This window comes from Nannobrachium achirus (assembly GCF_963921795.1).
Source record: "Nannobrachium achirus genome assembly, chromosome: 5".
Lineage (NCBI taxonomy): Eukaryota > Metazoa > Chordata > Actinopteri > Myctophiformes > Myctophidae > Nannobrachium > Nannobrachium achirus.
In genome coordinates this window covers 71,073,066-71,096,459 of record NC_137814.1, presented here as the reverse complement: position 1 = coordinate 71,096,459, position 23,394 = coordinate 71,073,066, and the positions used below count along the sequence as shown (strand labels likewise).

The following is a 23,394-nucleotide window of genomic DNA, read 5'->3' as shown; positions in this document are numbered from 1 at the left end:
ACTCGCTAGCTTTCGCCGTGGACTGAAGACTCACCTTTTCAGACTCCACCTAAACCCTTAGCACTACAGGAAAGTCAGTGACCATACATGAAGCTAGTTAGCATTAGTTTTTTGTCTTTAGGTTTTTAGAACTTTGATTATACTGTGTTTTTTCTAGATAGATATCCATTTGCATTTGTTATATTGTTTATGATGTTCTGACATATTATCTTGTTTATTATTGTGATGTTATCTGCTTATTGTAAGTCGCTTTGGATTAAAAGCGTCTGCTAAATGCCTAAACTGTAAACTGTAAACTGTAATGCATACAAATATCTATGACCCATATTTTTATCATGTCCGGTAAATTTTAACCATGCCCGTCACGGTGATCGACAGTTTAAAACCCTTGCACAATATCTGATATAAACTAGAGTTCTCAAATTCCCATTATCTCAAAACTACACTTTAGAAGCGAAGATGGAGGCAGATGCTCGCTTATATAACACATGGTGGAAAGCTCCGAGCCGATCCGCCATGACACCACGTAAACATGATCGGTTCCGGCGCAGGACGCGATGACGTCAGACCGGAAGTGTTTACGCTGTGGACTTCTGGCCTTCAAAATAAGACAACGGGAGTGAATGGAGCTTGAGGGTGGCATCGTAGACTTTATAATCCGTTAAAGTCAGGGGCTTTAAATGGGTTAACCCTTAAGTTCTGTTCGGGTCATTTTGACCCGTTTTACATTTTCATTTGATAAAAAAAGGTAGAAGTTTACATTTGTTCCACCTGAAACTCACTGGCCTTAAAGATTCTTCTGAGATGAACGTGTAAAAAAAATATTTTTGCACTACACCCATGCTACACCCCTCTCATATTTTTTGAACCTTAAGTGCTGTTCGGGTCATTTTGACCCGGAAGCACACAATTATGCACAGAAATACACAGTATTGTGCCAAAACACAGACACACAGCCCCCCCCCTTCTAACACCCCCCTTCCGAAGCCCCCTTGTCTGATTTTTATTTTTTCCTATAAGCATGAGCAATATTGCCCAGTATTAAATAAAGTAGTTTTTTTACATGAATTCCAGCTAAATCAGTAAAAACGCCTAGCTCGTTCAGTGTTTAATGTGATATAGCAAAGCAGAAATGCAAACATTTACCATATATATCATATGAATTGTTTGGTATTGAGTCAAAGTCAATGTATCATGATGATTTGTTAAGTTAAAATTTATATTAGTGTTGTTTTTTTTAAACCAAATATCTCCCGGGTCAAAATGACCCGAACAGAACGAAGGTGTAGTGAATCTGAACAGAACTTAAGGGTTAAAGGGTTTACAGCCGCAGCGCGCCGCTTGTTGCCTGAGTTGGGTATGTTTAAGCATGGTGGTCAGGTGGTGTCGACCGTGTCGCGCACTAAACAACAGATCTGCAAGCCCAGAATGCAAGCTAGATTAACACGTTTTGGGTTTATAGATCTGTCGATCCAGCTGCCTGTGTTTGATGCGTGACCGTTGAAAGGACGAAACATAAATCACGCAGGCAGCGACGGCAGGGAGAGAGGATGAGAGCTGTATGATTGAGATTGACTGTTGACAACAACAGGGATTTAACGTTAGCACATTTTGTGCAGAACCTTGCATGTTTCATGAACAATTTAACACGTGAAGTTGCCATTTCGCCAACTATTATATGTGCATTCTCTCACTGTTGTAATTTGAGACACTGGTGCTGCCAGCTGCCTACTGGCGAGTGGCGACGTTTCTTTTTTTCTCTCTCTCTCTCTCTCGGGCTTTCGGGTTTTCGGGCCAAAAATGATGATAATTGTTAGGGTCGGGCCGGGCTTCGGGCCGGCCCACTCGGGCCCAGTTAGGGCCGGGCCTTAATTTTCAGGCCCGTTGAGAACTCTAATATAAACCCTATTATATTATGCCTAAAAGGTTCTGCCGCCATGTAGAACCGCTTTCAACAGTTTTTTTTCTTTAAAAAATAATAATTTCCAGTGAAAAAAATGTTTTTTCGGCCTGTGCTATGCGAGGGCGAATAACAGAGGGGGCACGTGTGGAGGGGGGCCCAGCTCTTTGATCTTGACCCCCTTCCCAAAAATATTCACGACGGTCTTGAGCGAACACGCACCAATATAATTTGATCTTAATTCAAATACTCACAGTGAACATCAACAGTGACTCCAGGTGAACTGACTGTAGTGATGTTGTTCTTTGCCTGACAGTTGTATGTTCCACTGTCAGTGGGTTGGATGTTAAAGATGGTAAATATCTCCTTCTGTGCAACTATGTTGTTGTCTTTGAAAATGATGTAACTCTGGATTGGTGGATTTGATCCACTGCTGCTGCAGGTGAAAGTGACTGATTTTCCTTTGACAACATCTCCTGGTGGACTTACTGCTAAAAGGACCTTCTTAGGACCATCTGCTGGAGAAACATTTTAAAAGCCCTCTTTATGACACAAAAACTGAAAAAGCTTCAAATGATGCTGTTGTGTTGCTGTCTGTAAAAAAAGTAGAAACGTTTTAGCTTACACTGAACATCTAGAGAGATTGGTGGCGATCTCTGTGATCCATGTTTGTTTGTCCCCTGACAGACATAATGTCCAGCGTCTGCTGAAGACACATTCTCCTTCACCAGCTGAGGACCAGTGGAGATAGATCTGCTGTCTCTGTACCAGGTGTAGATGTCTACTGGTGGGTTGGCATCACTGCTGCAGGTCAGAGTCACTTTGCTGCCCTCAACAACTTCTCCTGGTGGATCCATTGATACTGAGGAAATTACCAAAGGGTCTGTAAAAGAAAAAAAGACGAATATGCTAAAATAATGGTATTTGATTAATTAACAATAATTCAATTCTGAATAACTTGTCTAAATTACACAAGCTTTTGTCAAAACATTTATAAAACAATAAACACTTGAGTATTGTCTTTAGACAGACAGACAGTAAATAAAACATTGTTGAAGTCATTGTTTGTTACCTGAACAGATCAGCACCACACTGATGGAGGAAGTATCAGACCTCATTGATCTTCCACACTTTCTCATTGATGATTCCGTTCCAACACAGGATGATCTAGACTGCCACGTAGAATGATGTGTTGTAGAACCACGTCTCAATGTTGAAGAAACAAAAGAGCCACATCCCAGCTGTCTACACGCTACAGATGATTTCCCCTCGTCCCAGCCAGAGGAATCCACTGTTCTCCATTCTCTCTGGTGTTTCATCTCCAGTCTACCAGTACAGTGACTGGTTCCTCCCACCAACCTGACATCATCAGGCTCTGTAAACAGAAAATAGAATAAACATTAAGAACTCTCGTGTCTCTATTCTAGGGTTAACTGTCTGCAAAAATAGACGATCTGTAAGCTCACAACTCGTCACACACAAGCTTGTAGATCTGCTATATTAGAGTGAAAACGGGAGTGGGCCTGATATACAACCTTGGGAATACAGTGAACTAAATATAGGTTTGAAGTGGTTCAAAAAGTAATATTACTTTGACTGTAAACTAATAATCAATAAAGTGTAGTTTGTCTTTTACCTGAGCAGGTGAGTCCAACAGTCTTGTCAGGTGAGCAGGTGTTTCTAGTTGAGTCTGAGGTTCTACAGTCCAGGAGAACAGACTCACTGCCTTCACACTGGAACTCTTTGGTCCACATGGGAGCCTTCCCTTCTCCATAGAGCGCCCCCTGGAGGACTGAAGGAGCCCCACAGCCAAGCTCCCCACAGACCACCTCTGCATCCTGCTGGTCAAAGTCACCTTCACACACTGAGAGCCACGACTGATCAGACTTCACCTCCACTCTGCCTGAACACCAACCAGGACCATTCACCAACCTCACCCTCACCTCTGGAGAGAGAGAGAGAGAGAGAGAGAGAGGAGAGGGAAGAGAGAGAGAGAGAGAGAGAGGGGGGGGGGGGGAGAGAGAGAGAGAGAGAGCGAGAGGGAGACAGACAGACAGACAGACAGACAGACAGACAGACAGACAGACAGAGAAATTGACAATTTAATGACTTTTAGACCTTTATTTTTAATGTATTTATTACAAATAATTATTTTAAAGACAATTAATGCATCAAAACTAATAAATAAACGTATTGGCCAAATTGTCAGAACAAAATTATAACGGGACAAACATCGTGAAAATACTCGATCTCCAAGCTGACAACGCCTCATGTTGCGCGGCGGGGGGGGGGGGGGGGGGGTATAGGCCACAGATATAGGCCAAATTGTCAGAAAATTATAATGAGACAATAGTGGCGTTTCCATAAAGCCACTTGCACATTAACGGCTTATTCGCAAAATCTTTTTATGGAAACACTTCAAAATGCGAATAAACTTTCATTATCCACAAAAAAAATTATCCGCTTGGAGGAGGAGGATTTTGAGGCTTTATCGAATAAACTAAATGCGCATTTGTGAATGGAAACGGGTCAGACAATAAATGCGAATAGATTATGCCGTTCTGGGTCCATATCGTCCTCCAATTTAACACTTTCCCCTGCCGCTTAACGTCCATTGTATACAGTGGAGGACAAAATTTAGCGTCGCCAAGTCTAAAATGACACCAGTAGACACCTCGCGACACCTAGAGGTACCTCTGTCAAACACGCCTCCAAATTCTTAGCCGCGCCCCCTAGAAATGTGATATTGTATTTCAACGTGTAGTGTGGCTGTTCAGCCACGGGGTGGCGATTCTTCAATATGAGTCGACTATTCGAGTCTATTACTTGTTGGTTACTTGTTCTCTCTACCTCTACTTTTACTGAGGCTAAATTAGTTCAAAGTAAACATCTCTTAAAATCAGTGGTGGAAAAAGTAGTCAAATGTATTACTTAAATAAAAGTATCAATACCACAATGAAACAGAAACACTCTGTTACAAGTAGAAGTCCAGAATTAAAAATGTACTTGAGTAAAAGTACAAGTAAACATGTGTCTCTTAAAGTCTCAAGTTTGAGAGAGAGAGAGAGAGAGAGAGAGAGAGAGAGAGAGAGAGAGAGAGAGAATTGTTTGTATTTTACTTATGTTATCATGTGTCTATGTCCGCTTAGTTTGACAGAAAAGGAGAGAAGAGAGTTGGGGGGAGGGGATTGCAGTGGACACCTTTGTATATCAGATAGTGAGCCAGTGAAGTGAAATAGCCTGTTTTTTCTCCTTTTTTTGGACAGCTGCTCCCCGTGTTAACTTGTATTAGTGCAGGGGTCTTCAACAGGGGGTCTGGGACCCCTGGGGGGTCCTCAGAGTTACTCTAAGGGGTCCTCTAAATCTTTGTGTGATAGAAAACTTTATATTAACCACTTGAATTCTAGCATCCATATTCTGAGAACTTTGGTCAAAAATAGCAGATCTACAAGCTCACAACACCTCACACTCCAAAGTGTTGTGAGCTTGCAGATTGGCTATTTTCGGCAAATACTTTAGGTGTGGAGGGGAAAAAAGAGCATACTAAGCACAGAGGTTGAGGTACAAAAGGTTGTGGGGGTCCCTGCTTCATCTCTCTCTCAACTAAGGAGTCCTTGATCTGAAAACGTTGAAGACCCCTGTATTAGTGTATTTTTCTTATTGAACTTTTTTTCCCACATGATTCCACAGTAGCTTAAGGTGTCTCCCGAGACTACCCTTCCCCCTCTTCACACCTCATAGCTGGGTCTCTCTTTGCATTGACTCATTTGCTTCAGAACACAACACGCTGTCTATCTGTGTCAAACAACACTGTTAAATGGCTATTTCACTTTAAAAGGCTCATGTCTCACCATAGATATCATGTTTGCTTTTAGTCTCTGAGCACATACACTTTTCTTTATAAACTTTAAGAGAACTTTCAGGTCAACCGTAGCCTATACTCCTATTTTGGTTCAGTTTTGTGAGCTTGTAGATCAGCTGTTTTCACCAGTTTGTTTCCTGGGAAAATGTCTAATTTCCAGAGACTCTGTGGGTTCATTTAGGGGGGTTGTCATTTGTACACAGTCAGAGTTAAGGGGAGAGAGACCTTGAAATTTGGAAGTTTGAGAAGCACTACTGTAGAACATAGTTAATAAAAAATGCAGTGCAAATACGACTTTATTATCCATTTTTTGTATAGCCTCCTCTTATCACTTGATTAAAGAAAACATTATTTGATAACTTTTCATTGTGCTCCTAAAATTATTTATATTCTACCAGATGTTTCATGTGCCACTTGTGAAAATACAAAGTGTCAAGACTCGCTTGTAGTCACACCAGTAAATGCAAATACTTGGTAAAACCGGTTTCACTTATGCGCGGGGGAGGGATTGTCCCGGCCTCCCAGAAGGCCAGGACAGAATTGAATCACTGCAGTAAATAGATTTGCCCTCATACCCAGTGGTGGAAAAAGTAATCAAAACATTTATTTTACTTCAGTAAAAGTATCAATACTGTAATGTAGAAATACTCTGTTAAAGTACATAATTCAAATTCAAAATGTACTTGAGCAAAAGTATGAAAGTATTGGCTTCAAAATATACTTAAAGTACCAAAAGTAAAAGTAGTAACTAATTAAAGTAAAACTACAATTGGCTCACAGATGTAGAGCAGTGGTCAGAATTGACTCTTTTTACTAGTCAAAGTATAAAAGTGTAGCTATCTCTCTGTGTACAGTGTGATGATATAGGGCCGGTAGGGGGTCATTCGCTTCCTAAGCCAGGGGTTTTCAACAGAGGGTCCAGGACTCCTATGAGGGTACATGTTTAGCACAGTGGTTCCCAAACCTTTTTGGTTGAAACCCAAAAGAACAATTAGATGTTTTCCCTGGACCCAAACTAGTGAAAACAGAAGATCTACAACTTGACAATGAGAAAGCAGGGACCCCTTAGCTGAGAGAGATGAAGCAGGGACCCCTTAGCTGAGAGAGAGATGAAGCAGGGACCCCTTAGCTGAGAGAGAGATGAAGCAGGGACCCCTTAGCTGAGAGAGAGATGTAGCAGGGACCCCTTAGCTGAGAGAGAGATGTAGCAGGGACCCCTTAGCTGAGAGAGAGATGTAGCAGGGACCCCTTAACTGAGAGAGAGATGTAGCAGGGACCCCTTAGCTGAGAGAGAGAGAGAAAGCAAGGACCCCTGGCTGAGAGAGAGAAAGCAGGGACCCCTTAGCTTAGAGAGAGATGAAGCAGGGCAATGCATCCATCGATAGAGAGACTGAATGTATATGCTACCACATCCAGGTGAGGTGTCAGATGAATAGCATAAATAACAAAAGGACACTGATTACCCCCCACGGGCCCTCTCAATCTCCTCCACACACCAGAGTTTAAGTTGACGCCAATACTTTGACCAAAGTAAATTCTGAATACCAGACTTAATTGTAATTGAGTTCTATATTGTAAAAGTATAGCCGGTATTGTGTTTGTAAACCCATGTAAAGGAGTAAACAAAAACAATAAATATGAGACAATGTCATTTAAATTAAAAGGGTAATAATCAAAGTCGTGTACACTGTAGGGAGCTACAATGGAAAAAACTATGGCTCGTGTACCAACCGGTGACTTTGTACACGACTTCGTACATTTCCCATAGATTCTATGGGACTTGACCACTTGCTCCTAGCCTGATTTCAAGACTCTACGCTGGAGCTTAAGAGTCTGAGCCTGTCTGCATACTATTTGATTGAAAAGGGGAGGGGATTTCAAATTTGAAATTCCCAATCACAAGCGATCTGGTGGGAGGGGTTGTGTTTGACTTTTGCACACAAAACAATCCCTCCTCCCCCTCCCCTCAATGACATGCACCCAACAGGTCACTGTCTTTGATGTTTCACTGATTAGAGAGAATCACTAACGAGCTATTCGACACTTGTATGGCTCAATCAATGACTGCCCCTTTGAAGTTCAAAGGGAGCAATTAAGAACTCTGGTGAGCCACGCAGCCACCCCTCCCTCCACTGTTTCTGTTGATTTTCACCCCACCCCCCCTCTCTCTTGCTTTGAATTCATTGGTCGGTTTCGCTCGGTTTGAGAGGTTTTCGTTAGCAAGAGCCACGTCATATGACACATCCAGACCAAGAGATGCAGTTCACTCAGAGAGTGGGCGGGTCTATTGGCTGGAACCAGGCTAACTTGCTCCTGCCCTTCGTGTACACGGTCTGTGCCGTCTATAGTTTCTTAATGGGGGGCAGCAGAGAGCCATATGTACACAGGCCCTAGGTGGTGTCCACGACCAGTAGTTTTACATGAACCCTCAGAGGGACACTGTGGGCTTATCAAGTGGTCCGTGGTGGTTCTCAAAGTGAGGTCGGGGGACCCTCAGAGGGACACTGTGGGCTTATCAAGTGGTCCGTGGTCGGTTCTCAAAGTGAGGTCGGGGGACCCTCAGAGGGACACTGTGGGCTTATCAAGTGGTCCGTGGTCGGTTCTCAAAGTGAGGTCGGGGGACCCTCAGAGGGACACTGTGGGCTTATCAAGTGGTCCGTGGTGGTTCTCAAAGTGAGGTCGGGGGACCCTCAGAGGGACACTGTGGGTTTATCAAGTGGTCCATGGTCGGTTCTCAAAGTGAGGTCGGGGGACCCTCAGAGGGACACTGTGGGCTTATCAAGTGGTCCGTGGTGGTTCTCAAAGTGAGGTCGGGGGACCCTCAGAGGGACACTGTGGGCTTATCAAGTGGTCCATGGTCGGTTCTCAAAGTGAGGTCGGGGGACCCTCAGAGGGACACTGTGGGCTTATCAAGTGGTCCGTGGTCGGTTCTCAAAGTGAGGTCGGGGGACCCTCAGAGGGACACTGTGGGCTTATCAAGTGGTCCGTGGTCGGTTCTCAAAGTGAGGTCGGGGGACCCTCAGAGGGACACTGTGGGCTTATCAAGTGGTCCGTGGTCGGTTCTCAAAGTGAGGTCGGGGGACCCTCAGAGGGACACTGTGGGCTTATCAAGTGGTCCGTGGTCGGTTCTCAAAGTGAGGTCGGGGGACCCTCAGAGGGACACTGTGGGCTTATCAAGTGGTCCGTGGTCGGTTCTCAAAGTGAGGTCGGGGGACCCTCAGAGGGACACTGTGGGCTTATCAAGTGGTCCGTGGTCGGTTCTCAAAGTGAGGTCGGGGGACCCTCAGAGGGACACTGTGGGCTTATCAAGTGGTCCGTGGTCGGTTCTCAAAGTGAGGTCGGGGGACCCTCAGAGGGACACTGTGGGCTTATCAAGTGGTCCGTGGTCGGTTCTCAAAGTGAGGTCGGGGGACCCTCAGAGGGACACTGTGGGCTTATCAAGTGGTCCGTGGTCGGTTCTCAAAGTGAGGTCGGGGGACCCTCAGAGGGACACTGTGGGCTTATCAAGTGGTCCGTGGTCGGTTCTCAAAGTGAGGTCGGGGGACCCTCAGAGGGACACTGTGGGCTTATCAAGTGGTCCGTGGTCGGTTCTCAAAGTGAGGTCGGGGGACCCTCAGAGGGACACTGTGGGCTTATCAAGTGGTCCGTGGTCGGTTCTCAAAGTGAGGTCGGGGGACCCTCAGAGGGACACTGTGGGCTTATCAAGTGGTCCGTGGTCGGTTCTCAAAGTGAGGTCGGGGGACCCTCAGAGGGACACTGTGAGCTTATCAAGTGGTCCGTGGTCGGTTCTCAAAGTGAGGTCGGGGGACCCTCAGAGGGACACTGTGGGCTTATCAAGTGGTCCGTGGTCGGTTCTCAAAGTGAGGTCGGGGGACCCTCAGAGGGACACTGTGGGCTTATCAAGTGGTCCGTGGTCGGTTCTCAAAGTGAGGTCGGGGGACCCTCAGAGGGACACTGTGGGCTTATCAAGTGGTCCGTGGTGGTTCTCAAAGTGAGGTCGGGGGACCCTCAGAGGGACACTGTGGGCTTATCAAGTGGTCCGTGGTCGGTTCTCAAAGTGAGGTCGGGGGACCCTCAGAGGGACACTGTGGGCTTATCAAGTGGTCCGTGGTCGGTTCTCAAAGTGAGGTCGGGGGACCCTCAGAGGGACACTGTGGGCTTAACAAGTGGTCCGTGGTCGGTTCTCAAAGTGAGGTCGGGGGACCCTCAGAGGGACACTGTGGGCTTATCAAGTGGTCCATGGTCGGTTCTCAAAGTGAGGTCGGGGGGCCCACAGTGTCCCTCTGAGCGGACACGGCACAGACCGTGTACACGAAGGGCAGGAGCAAGTCCCATAGAATCTATGGGAAATGTACACAGGTGTGTATAAAGTCACCAGTAGTTTTACATGAACCCTCAGAGGGACACTGTGGGCTTATCAAGTGGTCCATGGTCGGTTCTCAAAGTGATTTCGGGGGACCCTCAGAGGGACACTGTGGGCTTATCTCAAAGTGAGGTCGGGGGCCCACAGTGTCCCTCTGAGGGGACACGACACAGACCGTGTACACGAAGGGCAGGAGCAAGTCCCATAGAATCTATGGGAAATGTACACAGGTGTGTATAAAGTCACCAGTAGTTTTACATGAACCCTCAGAGGGACACTGTGGGCTTATCAAGTGGTCCATGGTCAGTTCTCAAAGTGAGGTCGGGGGGCCCACAGTGTCCCTCTGAGGGGACACGGCACAGACCGTGTACACGAAGGGCAGGAGCAAGTGTTCAAGTCCCATAGAATCTATGGGAAATGTACACAGGCGTGTACAAAGTCACCAGTAGTTTTACATGAACCCTCAGAGGGACACTGTGGGCTTATCAAGTGGTCCATGGTTGGTTCTCAAAGTGAGGTCGGGGACCCTCAGAGGGACACTGTGGGCTTATCAAGTGGTCCATGGTCGGTTCTCAAAGTGAGGTCGGGGGACCCTCAGAGGGACACTGTGGGCTTATCAAGTGGTCCATGGTCAGTTCTCAAAGTGAGGTCGGGGGACCCTCAGAGGGACACTGTGGGCTTATCAAGTGGTCCATGGTCGGTTCTCAAAGTGAGGTCGAGGGACCCTCAGAGGGACACTGTGGGCTTATCAAGTGGTCCATGGTCGGTTCTCAAAGTGAGGTCGAGGGACCCTCAGAGGGACACCGTGGGCTTATCAAGTGGTCCATGGTCGGTTCTCAAAGTGAGGTCGGGGGACCCTCAGAGGGACACTGGGCTTATCAAGTGGGAGCACAAAGTTGGTGAGGGGGATACTAGCTATAGTAGGATGATCAGGCTTGTCGAGGCCAAAGGGTGTACTAGAGTCTTAATAGGCACCATTAGGTTGTTCTAGGCCGTTGTCTGCCCTTTAGCTGCTCACACAATTGAGACCAAACACTGTGTACAGGAGCCTTAGTTTGTGTGTACATGACCAATAGTTTTAAATGGATATTTCTAGTCCATCGCACACCGCTGCCTTGTGCACCCTTGGTTGGTTCGTCTTTGTTTGGGAAGGAGGGACTTTGAGGATGTACCTCACTTTGAGAACCGACCATGGACCACTTGATAAGCCCACAGTGTCCCTCTGAGGGTCCCCCGACCTCACTTTGAGAACCGACCATGGACCACTTGATAAGCCCACGGTGTCCCTCTGAGGGTCCCTCGACCTCACTTTGAGAACCGACCATGGACCACTTGATAAGCCCACAGTGTCCCTCTGAGGGTCCCCCGACCTCACTTTGAGAACCGACCATGGACCACTTGATAAGCCCACAGTGTCCCTCTGAGGGTCCCCCGACCTCACTTTGAGAACCGACCATGGACCACTTGATAAGCCCACAGTGTCCCTCTGAGGGTCCCCGACCTCACTTTGAGAACCGACCATGGACCACTTGATAAGCCCACAGTGTCCCTCTGAGGGTTCATGTAAAACTACTGGTGACTTTGTACACGCCTGTGTACATTTCCCATAGATTCTATGGGACTTGAACACTTGCTCCTGCCCTTCGTGTACACAATCTGTGCCGTGTCCCCTCAGAGGGACATTGTGGGCCCCCCGACCTCACTTTGAGAACCGGCCATGGACCACTTGATAAGCCCACAGTGTCCCTCTGAGGGTCCCCCGACCTCACTTTGAGAACCGACCATGGACCACTTGATAAGCCCACAGTGTCCCTCTGAGGGTTCATGTAAAACTACTGGTGACTTAGTACACGCCTGTGTACATTTCCCATAGATTCTATGGGACTTGAACACTTGCTCCTGCCCTTCGTGTACACGGTCTGTGCCGTGTCCCCTCAGAGGGACACTGTGGGCCCCCGACCTCACTTTGAGAACCGACCATGGACCACTTGATAAGCCCACAGTGTCCCTCTGAGGGTCCCCCGACCTCACTTTGAGGACCGACCATGGACCACTTGATAAGCCCACAGTGTCCCTCTGAGGGTCCCCCGACCTCACTTTGAGAACCGACCATGGACCACTTGATAAGCCCACAGTGTCCCTCTGAGGGTCCCCCGACCTCACTTTGAGAACCACCACGGACCACTTGATAAGCCCACAGTGTCCCTCTGAGGGTCCCCCGACCTCACTTTGAGAACCGACCATGGACCACTTGATAAGCCCACAGTGTCCCTCTGAGGGTTCATGTAAAACTACTGGTGACTTTGTACACGCCTGTGTACATTTCCCATAGATTCTATGGGACTTGAACACTTGCTCCTGCCCTTCGTGTACACGGTCTGTGCCGTGTCCCCTCAGAGGGACACTGTGGGCCCCCCGACCTCACTTTGAGAACCGGCCATGGACCACTTGATAAGCCCACAGTGTCCCTCTGAGGGTTCATGTAAAACTTAAAACTATTGCCCGTGTACACAGTGGTTAATCACATGTGCAAGGATCTACAGAGCTGGCTGGAGCATGGAGCAGCCTGGTGGAGTCTGGTGCAGTCCTGTCTACCCTGGTCTGGCCTATTCAAGCCAGATCTGGACAGTAATGGCCTGGTGGAGTCATCTAACTACCCCCTTTCCCCGGTCTATACTCCTACTCGGCAGGACTGGGCTGGACTTAGGTTTGCTGGACTCTATTGGGCTCTGGTAGGCTGTATTGGGCTCTGGTGGGCTGTGTTGTGCTGTGCTGGGCTCTGTTGGGCTACACGAGGCAGTACAGTACTAAAGCCTAGACATGTTCATGTAAAACTATTGGCCGTGTACACAAAGTCATGTAAAACTATTGCCTGTGTACACAGTGGCTTTTTCCTTGACCTTTCGAGTTAGGAGTGTCGTAGAGACACGAGACCGGGTTCGTTGGATTCAGCGTCAAAAAGTAAGTCAGAATAAGTCTTTCGTCTTTTATCCGAAAGAATGTGTAATCGTGTTGGTGGCGTGCAAATTTCGTGTCTTTTTCGCAATCATAAAGGGTTAAAATTGTCGGAGAGACACGAAACCCATTCCATCGGATCAGGCATCCTTCAAATATGAAAAGTGTTTCCTGCGCAAAACAAACAGATTTTTTTAGATTTTTTTATTGATTTTAAGACAAAAATCCGGGTTTCGGTGTCTTTTTCATAATCGTAAAGGGTTCAAAGTGTCGGAGAGACACGAGACCGGGTTTGTTGGATTCAGCGTCAAAAAGTAAGTCAGAATAAGTGTCTTTTATCCGAAAGAATGTGTAATCGTGTTGGTGGCGTGCAAATTTCGTGTCTTTTTCGCAATCATAAAGGGTTAAAATTGTCAAAGAGACACGAAACCCATTCCATCGGATCAGGCATCCTTCAAATATGAAAAGTGTTTCCTGCGTAAAACAAACAGATTTTTTTAGATTTTTTTATTGATTTTAAGGACAAAAATCCGGGTTTCGGTGTCTTTTTCGCAATCGTAAAGGGTTCAAAGTGTTGTAGAGACACGAGACCGGGTTTGTTGGATTCAGCGTCAAAAAGTAAGTCAGAATAAGTGTCTTTTATCCGAAAGAATGTGTAATCGTGTTGGTGGCGTGCAAATTTCGTGTCTTTTTCGCAATCATAAAGGGTTAAAATTGTCGGAGAGACACGAAACCCATTCCATCGGATCAGGCATCCTTCAAATATGAAAAGTGTTTCCTGCGTAAAACAAACAGATTTTTTTAGATTTTTTTATTGATTTTAAGGACAAAAATCCGGGTTTCGGTGTCTTTTTCGCAATCGTAAAGGGTTCAAAGTGTCGGAGAGACACAAAACCCATTCCATCAGATCGGGCATGCTTCAAATATGAAACGTGTGTCCTGCCTGAAACAAAACATATTTTTTTGATTTTTTTATTCATTTTAAGGACAAAGGGCCTGTTTTGACGCCTAAAACGACCCTTTTCCTTGACCTTTCGAGTTAGGAGTGCCGTGTACACAGGATCTACAGAGCTGGCTGGAGCATGGAGCAGCCTGGTGGAGTCTGGTGCAGTCATCTAACTACCCCCCTTCCCTGGGCTATACTCCTATTGGGCAGGACTGGGCTGGACTTAGGTTTGCTGGAGTCTATTGGGCTCTGGTAGGCTGTATTGGGCTCTGGTGGGCCGTGTTGTGCTGTGATGGGCTCTGTTGGGCTACACGAGACAGTACAGTACTAAAGCCTGAACATGTTCATGTAAAACTATTGGCTGTGTACACAAAGTCATGTAAAACTAATGCCCGTATATACAGGGGTTAATTATTATAATTGAATTTAAGGACACAACTGTTCAAGTGTGGAGAGCTACAGAGCTGGCGAGAGCCTAGTGCAGTGTTCCAGACGGATCCAGCCTCATATACTCCCCTTATAAGTCAGTGGTTCAACTATGGGACCCCTAGAGGGGTCTCCATACTCCCCTTATAAGTCAGTGGTTCAACTATGGGACCCCTAGAGGGGTCTCCAAATGATCTTGGGTGGTCCCAAATGTTTAGCTTAATGTGAAACATTGTTTTTCCACTCAACAGTATACAGAGGCTATCTGCACATTTCTAAAGAGACAATTTAAGGACTTTTTAATACTTTTAAAATGATAAATTAAATATTAGGGGCAGAAATTGTGAAAATATCAGATCTACATGCTCACGCCGCACTGCGTTGTGAGGTGTTGTGAGCATGTAGATCTGCTATTTTCACAAGGCCGTGTTTTACAAAATGTAACGCCTCAACTCTTTGTCCAAACAGTGAGGCATTGTGAGCTTGAAGATTAGCTATTTTCGCCATCTGTTGGAACCAAGTCAAATAAATGCAAGGCCTACAATTCTCTGTCTGTCTGTCTGTCTGTCTGTCTGTCTGTCTATCTATCTGGCAATATCCTCAGGGTGTCCAGTCAAAACACCACAAAACTGACATTCAAGGAGTAGTTCACCCCCAAAATGACTTATTTTTTCAATGTATTACTCACGCCATGGAGACTTGAGTTCAATAGAAAAAAAGTCACTTTGGGGGTGAACTACTCCTTTAATGAAATGTTTTTCTTCTCTTCACCCACACCAAATGATCACCACTCTGTTTTGTTACACACGTGTGGTTCTAAAGATGAAAGAAAAATGCAGGGCATTCACAATCCGGCTAATTAAACAACAAACAAATTGGAATTATCAGAAATATTAGTTAGTCGCACGCATACTGTACCAACAAAACACAGTAAGTCCAAATGGAAAACACATACCCTTGCACTGGTCTGAAACATTCTCTCCCAGTGAACTTGACTGACCAGGGAACAAAGACAGACTGGTGCCACTCATCAAGCAGAAGCCACTGATCAAAAGAAGGCACTAATTGACCACACCTGGCTTGGTGGCCTGAGTGGTGTAGTATAGTGTGTTGACAGCAAGGCTTATGCAGGCCAACCTACTGGCATGTGCGAGGTGCTTGTAGATCTGTGAGGTGCTTGTAGATCTGCTGTATTGGGTTTTTTAACTAGTTTGAAGTGTTGGTGCCGTGCTGTGACAGCTTGAAGCAGGGATGGCTCCCCACAAACCCAATTGTGATGAAAAATATTTATGAAATAAATAAATGAAATATATATATATATATATATATATATATATATATATATATATATGTATATGTATATGTATATGTGTGTGTGTGTGTGTGTGTGTGTGTGTGTGTGAAAGACAACTGACTTTTATGTAAACCATACTATATGGACAGTTTGTTCTGCATGTCACTATGCTGGAAAGTGTCCTAATCGGGAGATAAGCCCTGGGGGTCCCTGGAGGGGTGGAGGTTGTGGATTGGCAGGCAAGGAGTGTGTGTGCAAAGTTTGGCATTGAGTAATATGCTGGCTGTGTACACAAACTACACATGTTCACAGCGGCGTCAGTTCAGGAAAGGCTAAGGTATGGCAACATGACTGGTGTCTTGCAAGACACCAATCATGTTGCCATACCTTAGCAACAGGCACGATGAAAAGTACATTTAATTATTTCCCCCCTGTAGCCAAGGTATGGCAGCTGCCATAGCTTGCCATACCCAATTGACGCCCCTGCATGTTCACCTCCAGTAGGTTGGGAAAGTAGCCTGCCACCCTGTGGAAATAGGCTTGAACTGCAAGATAGGACCCTAAAACAAATAAAATGGAATAAAAAAGCATCCGTAAGACGGATGGGCGAACAAGTGGTGTCCATACGTAGATGGGGTCCCAGAGGACATGTAGAGCCCACCCCCTTATTTTTCACGCCCCCAGGGAACACACAGCGGGGTTTGGAAATTTGTCGTGTACACCAGCCCTAGGACCTCGGCTTCGTGGACCGATTTAACGATAGGGGTAATAATAATAATAATAAGCACTGGGTTATACTGTAGAACAGTGGTTCTCAAAGTGGATTCCAGGGACTCTATAGGAGTTCTTTTAAGGCAGTGGTTCCCAAACCTTTTAGCTCAAGAGCCAAAGTAGAAATTATAAGTTTGCCCGGGACCCAAACTAGAGAAAACAGCAGATCTACAAGCTCACAACATGTTGCTTGTGTGCTGTGTTGTGAGTTTGTAGATCAACTTCTTAAAAACGTATTTTACAATTTGTGATTTCTTAGTTTCTTCTTTGATTTCCTCATGAAATTATTGGTAATGCTTTGAAAATGTTTTGAAATAATGAAAAATCTAAAACCAGTGTTTATTTTTAAATGGACCCCAAGTCTGTAACTCTGACAGTGTATTTGAAAGTGTGTCTATACAAATGAGACAACATTTACTTGAAATGAAAAAGCTTTAATGCCAAAAATTATTTTTAAACACTATTGTGTTGGTTCAGTGTGAAGTGTGCCGTTAGGATAGGGTGAGAGAGAGAGAGTTTTGATTGATTGATTGAAGACTATTAGAAGTTTGCATAGGAAAAGGTACAGTTTCATGACGGTACAGTTCACTGGTACAAGGTCTACTAAAAGGAGATCCATGAAAAGACTAAGCTTATTTCCACTGGAAACCATTTAAGTATCTCATATAACATTGAATGACAGACGAATAGAACACAGTACTATGCTGTAAATATGTAAAGAAAAGAAAATGAAAGAACAAAAAAGAAAACAGTAAGTCTAAACAAACAGTAAGTATATACAAAGAAGGGGGGGAGAGAGAGAGAGAGAGAGAGAGAGAGAGAGAGAGAGAGAGAGAGAGAGAGAGAGACTATGCAACAATATGAACACTTTAGTTAGGCCTACTAGTTACTTTGCAGATATACATTATTATATTATAAAACATAGTACATTTTATACCTGCAGACTATTTGAAAATAGCCGATCTACAGGCTCACAACGGCTGGCGTTGTGAGCCTGTTAGAGAAAACAGCACCTCACAAGTCACAACATGTTGCTTTTGTGTGGTGAGCTTGTAGATCAGCTATTTTCCACAACTTCTTAAACACTTGTTTTATAATTTATGTGATTTCTTAGTTTCTTCTTCATGAAATTATTGGTAATGATTTGAAAATGTTTTGAAATAATAATGAAAAACAAAATCTAGGAAACAAAAATGACCCAGTGTTTATTTTTAAATGGACACTTACAAATACAAATGAGACATTTAATTAACATTTAATGAAAAAGTCCTATGCCAAAATGTATTTTTACACCATTTAAAGTATAATTACTCTCTAGTATCTAGTCTCTTCTGTGGTTCATTTCAATCCCCAGCAAAATAGTTAAACTAATTGCTCTGCTATGCCATCTAGTGTCACTTAACTGTATTGCAGAAGATAAGCTGAAAGGACGGCCTCCTATTTTTAGACACACCCATCTCCAGAGAGACGGGTGGGTGGCCAGAGGTACCTACAGCCACCTGTGGCGACGAAAATTTCTGTACTGTACTGTAGCGTTTATAGCCCACAAAACAAACCGGTTGTTTGTTACACACGGAGTGACATGGACTGTGTGTAAATTCCTCCCGTTTTCACCTCCCGGAGTCGAGCCATCCGTGGCTAATTTTTCCTCATCACACGGTGTTGCTTGCCAAAAGTGGCCGATATACAAGCTCACAGCAGCTTGCATCCGCGTCTCCGCGCCGCGTTGTGAGCTTGCAGATCGGCCACCTTCCAGAGAACGCTGAGACTTGCAGGATGAGCACTGTGCAGCGACGCAACCGCGGTTTTCCCGGTGAACCTGAGCGCAAAGGTGGGGGCGCGGGAGTGTGGGGAACACACACCACTAATGCAGATGATGGAGAGGTTATATAGCTTGATGTATTGAAAGGAACTCTTGCCAATTTTGTAAGAGACTCGTCGCCAATAATTGTAATATATTTAAAAGTTATTTGGTGCCATGACGATTGATAACCCCTTCTTCCCACTACTAGACAGCGACCGAGTCACAGCAGTCAGACATGCAGTGCTCAGGTTCGGTCTGAAAAAAAAACAATCAGCCCGATCAACTCATGCGACCGTCGCTAATTCGAATGACACCCGCAAATGGAAACATGCTAAATTCGCTTGGTCTTAATGCGTATTTCTGATAATTCGCTTCCCTAATTCGAATAAGTTTATGGAAACATGGCTATTGTGAAAATACACAATCTACAAGCTGACAAGGCCTCAAGTTGTGAGGGGTTTTGGGCTTGTAGATCGGCTATTTTCAAATTGTTTATCAATGGAACCAAGGCAAAGACAAACTGAAACTACAGATTATTATTTTATTTGTATTTATTTTGGGGTGGGGTGTCTTTATTCTACACCATAAACGTGACCCTCTCCAGCAGAGGTTCAAAGTGGTCCAAGTGAACAAACAACAGAGGAGAAGTTGTGATGTGTGGGGAAGGAGAAGAGCAGGATTACTGTGACCTTGGTGTCAGGGACGGATTAACCCCCGCCAGGGCCCCTGGACCAGCATTATTTTAGGACAAAACCCAAATTCAGAGTGAACTTTTTTAACGCTAATATTTGCTTCTGGGGGTCCCTGGAACAACATGTTTTGAGATAGGGGTCCCTGGAACAACATATTGTGAGATGGGGTCCCTGGAACAACATGTTTTGAGATGGGGGTCCCTGGAACAACATATATTGAGATGGGGTTCCCTGGAACAACATGTTTTGAGATGGGGGTCCCTGGAACAACATGTTTTGAGATGGGGGTCCCTGGAACAACATATATTGAGATGGGGGTCCCTGGAACAACATGTTTTGAGATGGGGGTCCTTGGAACAACATATATTGAGATGGGGGTCCCTGGAACAACATGTATTGAGATGGGGGTCCCTGGAACAACATGTATTGAGATGGGGGTCCCTGGAACAACATGTTTTGAGATGGGGGTCCCTGGAACAACATGTATTGAGATGGGGGTCCCTGGAACAACATGTATTGAGATGGGGGTCCCTGGAACAACATGTTTTGAGATGGGGGTCCCTGGAACAACGTATTTTGAGATGGGGGTCCGCAGCCAAATGCATATGATTTTGGGGGTCCTTAACCACTGATACAGGCTGATTCTACAAATAAACTTATGTTGCTTTATAAGTGGTTCTCACAGTTTGTCATGACAAACTGGAGGACCCCCAAAATTACATGTTTTTGGCCACAGACCCCCATCTCAATATATGTTGTTCCAGGGACCCCCATCTCAATATATGTTGTTCCAGGGACCCCCATCTCAATATATATTGTTCCAGGGACCCCCATCTCAATATATATTGTTCCAGGGACCCCCATCTCAATATATGTTGTTCCAGGGACCCCCATCTCAATATATATTGTTCCAGGGACCCCCATCTCAATATATATTGTTCCAGGGACCCCTATCTCAATATATGTTGTTCCAGTGACCCCCATCTCAATATATATTGTTCCAGGGACCCCCATCTCAATATATGTTGTTCCAGGGACCCCCATCTCAATATATGTTGTTCCAGGGACCCCCATCTCAATATATATTGTTCCAGGGACCCCCAGAAGCAAATATTTTAGTAAAAATATTCACTCTGAATTTGGTTCCCTCTCCTGAGCAACATTATCCACTTCCTCTGGACACACACACACACACACACACACACACACACACACACACACACACACACACACACACACACACACACACACACACACACACACACACACACACACACACACACACACACAGACAGACAGACAGACAGACAGACAGACAGACAGACAGACAGACAGACAGACAGACAGACAGTATAGATTACTGTCATTGTTGAAGTCATTGTTTGTTACCTGAACAGATCAGATCCAGACTGGAGGAGGAACTACTAGACTCCATTATTCCACACTCCCTCAGTGAAGATTCAGATCCAACACATTCAGATATAATCCACCATGTAGGTTGCCATGTAGAACCATCTCTCCTCTCTGTAGAAACAACAGAGCCACAGCCCAGCTGTCTACACACTACAGATGAATGCTTCTGGTACCAGTTATAAGGATCCACTGTTCTCCATTCTCTCTGGTGTTTCACCTCCAGTCTACCAGTACAGTTGCTGGCTCCTCCCACCAACCTGACATCATCAGGCTCTGTACACAGACAATAGAATAAACATTAAGAACTCTCCTGTCTCTATTCTAGGGTTAACTGTCTGCTAAAATAGACCATCTGTAAGCTCACAACTCCTCACAATACAAGCTTGTAGATCTGGTGCGCTGGAAGTACTAAATCCAAGGGTGGGCTGAACGCAAGGGGGGGGGGGGGGGGGGGGGGGATTATAGTTTTATTTTTGTTAAAAACGGCCTGACAATGACTTATTTAGCAGGCAGTGCAGCACACACAAACACACACACACACACACACACACACACACACACACACACACACACACACACACACACACACACACACACACACACACACACACACACACACACACACACACACACACACACACAAAGGGGTGTCACACCAAATTCTGGGCCCTGGGTACAAGGATTCACTGCAGGCCCCCCATGAATGTTCTTCATAGGGGGAGAGGATAACCTGTTTAACACTTTGACTGCCAGACCCCCCCGGCCCCCCACCCTGACCAATGCCACCATTAGGTCCCATTCATTCTGCCCCGATTCCAGGGAATATATTGAAAATGATCCGATATTCACATCGGAACAAAAATGGGAGGTTTGGTAAAAGAGGATTTTTTTTTTTACCAAAATAATTTTGGAGTGATTTCGGTGAGCGGTTTTGGAGATAGGTGCTCGAGAGTGCGCACTGCGCAAACCAGTCAATAACCTCAGAAATCTAGATTCTGAGATATTTGAGTTCAAAGAAAAAAAACTTTAGGAAGCCATAGCGACAAATTGGTAAATGGTAACGGAACACAAGTACCCTTGACAGAAACAATAGCATGCCTACTTTCATTTTCTGCAAAAAAAGTGAAAAAAATATTGTACCATCGTCTAGTTTCAAGGGGGCAAAGTGAAAAAGTATGAAATGACTCAGAAGGTGGAAATTGCCTTACATTTTGATAGAACTATGCACTGTGAATTCACTGTGTTTTTACCTGGTCTAGAAGGTCAGGAAGACAAAAAGTCAGAAAAGCGATGTCAACCTTTTATTTTATGGCAACATCGAACCCTAACCCTGGTGAGTACCTCACACATCCAGCATGAACATATTTATGTTCAACAATATTTACAAATATTTCCAAAAAAAAATCACAAATATGACTTCACAAAAATAAAATATAACTGGATAAAAGTAAAATAAAATAAATGTGCAGCAAGTAAAGAATAAATAAAATAATATAAAAGTCAAAAAAAGGCATTCAACAAGCCAACATTCAGGAGTCAAAGGCACCACAAATCAAGGTCAAAGATGGTACTGTTCACCGTGTGTGTGTGTGTGTGTGTGTGTGTGTGTGTGTGTGTGTGTGTGTGTGTGTGTGTGTGTGTGTGTGTGTGTGTGTGTGTGCGCGTGCGTGCGTGCGTGTGTACCTCAGGTGCCTCAAAATGGCCTGGTACCTGTTCCTTGCCATTGTTCTGGGAAAGTACGGCATGGCAATGTTTTTTTGACCACTGCATGGCAATCTCCGGCTTGTGAACGATAGCTGTGAGGAAGAGAAGTCCCAGAAAGTTCTTCAGCTCCCCTAGAGTGACATTGGTCCAGGCAGCGAACCTACAGTGTGTATGACCTATGCCTGACTCCTCCGCTCTCGCTATCTCCGCCATCATACTGTCCTCTGCGTTGTCATTGGTCTGGTTGCAGATCGGGCTCCCATCCTTCCTCCATCCAGTCAGACTCCACGGGCCCTGTATATGATAGAAATAAATACAAAATACTAAATGAACGTGCTTCTGTATAATTTGTATGTTCTTTAGCAAAGGCTGTCGCACAAAAGTAGTGAAAACAGCAGATCTACAAGCGAGGCGTTGTGTGCTTGTAGATCGGCTGTTTTCACTAGTCTAAATAATTTCAAATGTATATATGCAGTGCTTAATTTGTGCCGGAACAAGCCGGATCTTGTTCCGCTACCTTGCTTTTACGGACCGGGACCTATTTGATTGGATCCGCCACCTATTCGATTTGGAATCAAGGATCCGGGACCTTCCCTGCACAAAAAGAACAGATCTACAAGCTATCCACCCATATCAACCAGAGATGCAATATGGCTTGTAGGTCTGTCAGCGCAGCAACTTGCGCACAGTTATGACGCGGCCGTTGACTGGATCAGATTCAGCTGCGCTGCGCTGTGGCTGTGCTGAAGGCTGTCTAACGGCCGGGAGCCGAGAGGGGGACAGACCTGTTACCAGCCCGGCACGCTTACATGTGTGGATCATGCGACGTTTACATTTAAAAAGCAATCGATTGCTTTAAATCTGGAGCGGAGCGTGGACAATAAAAGCACGGTTTTGTGCACGTTATGATAAAGCATTTGCATATCACCCGCAGCACATTCAAATCTCAAGCACTGACTGTTGCCGTTAGCCAGTTAGCGTAGCCTAGCCTTCACGTTAGCCAAACAAACTGGAGCTCTGGTCGTTAACGTTATGTGCTCACTGCTCAGCCTCTCCCCTGTTAATAAATAAAACTACACTTTGACGTGTACTCAACGAAACAGACTGTTTTAGGGAGCAGCTGAATGCCCAATATAGTGGGAACACCCAGCTAGAGCCCCCCACCTCATGTCTAAAATACACTTTTTAGCCAGAATCCAGAAAAGAAAATATTTATTATTTAAGCCAGGATAATATAGGCAGGGGTCTTCAACAGGGGGTTGCT

At 45.2% G+C, this 23,394-nt stretch overlaps 1 protein-coding gene across 9 annotated transcripts in view; it reads right to left on the bottom strand.

Moving 5' to 3' along the window:
- LOC308285913 (antigen WC1.1-like) overlaps positions 1-23,394 on the bottom strand; it is a 684,166-nt gene that overhangs the window by 15,904 nt on the left and 644,868 nt on the right. For 5 of the 9 annotated variants that reach the window (XM_080726813.1, XM_080726815.1, XM_080726818.1 and 2 more), the window contains 5 exons: positions 20,403-20,699; positions 3,537-3,845; positions 2,973-3,275; positions 2,526-2,783; positions 2,155-2,418 (listed from right to left, as the gene is read on the bottom strand). In XM_080726813.1, coding sequence (XP_080582939.1) covers positions 2,155-2,418; positions 2,526-2,783; positions 2,973-3,275; positions 3,537-3,845; positions 20,403-20,699 — 1,431 coding nt within the window. The remainder of the gene's footprint in view (positions 1-2,154; positions 2,419-2,525; positions 2,784-2,972; positions 3,276-3,536; positions 3,846-20,402; positions 20,700-23,394) is intronic. The other 4 variants (XM_080726814.1, XM_080726816.1, XM_080726817.1 and 1 more) reach the window with 4 other exon arrangements.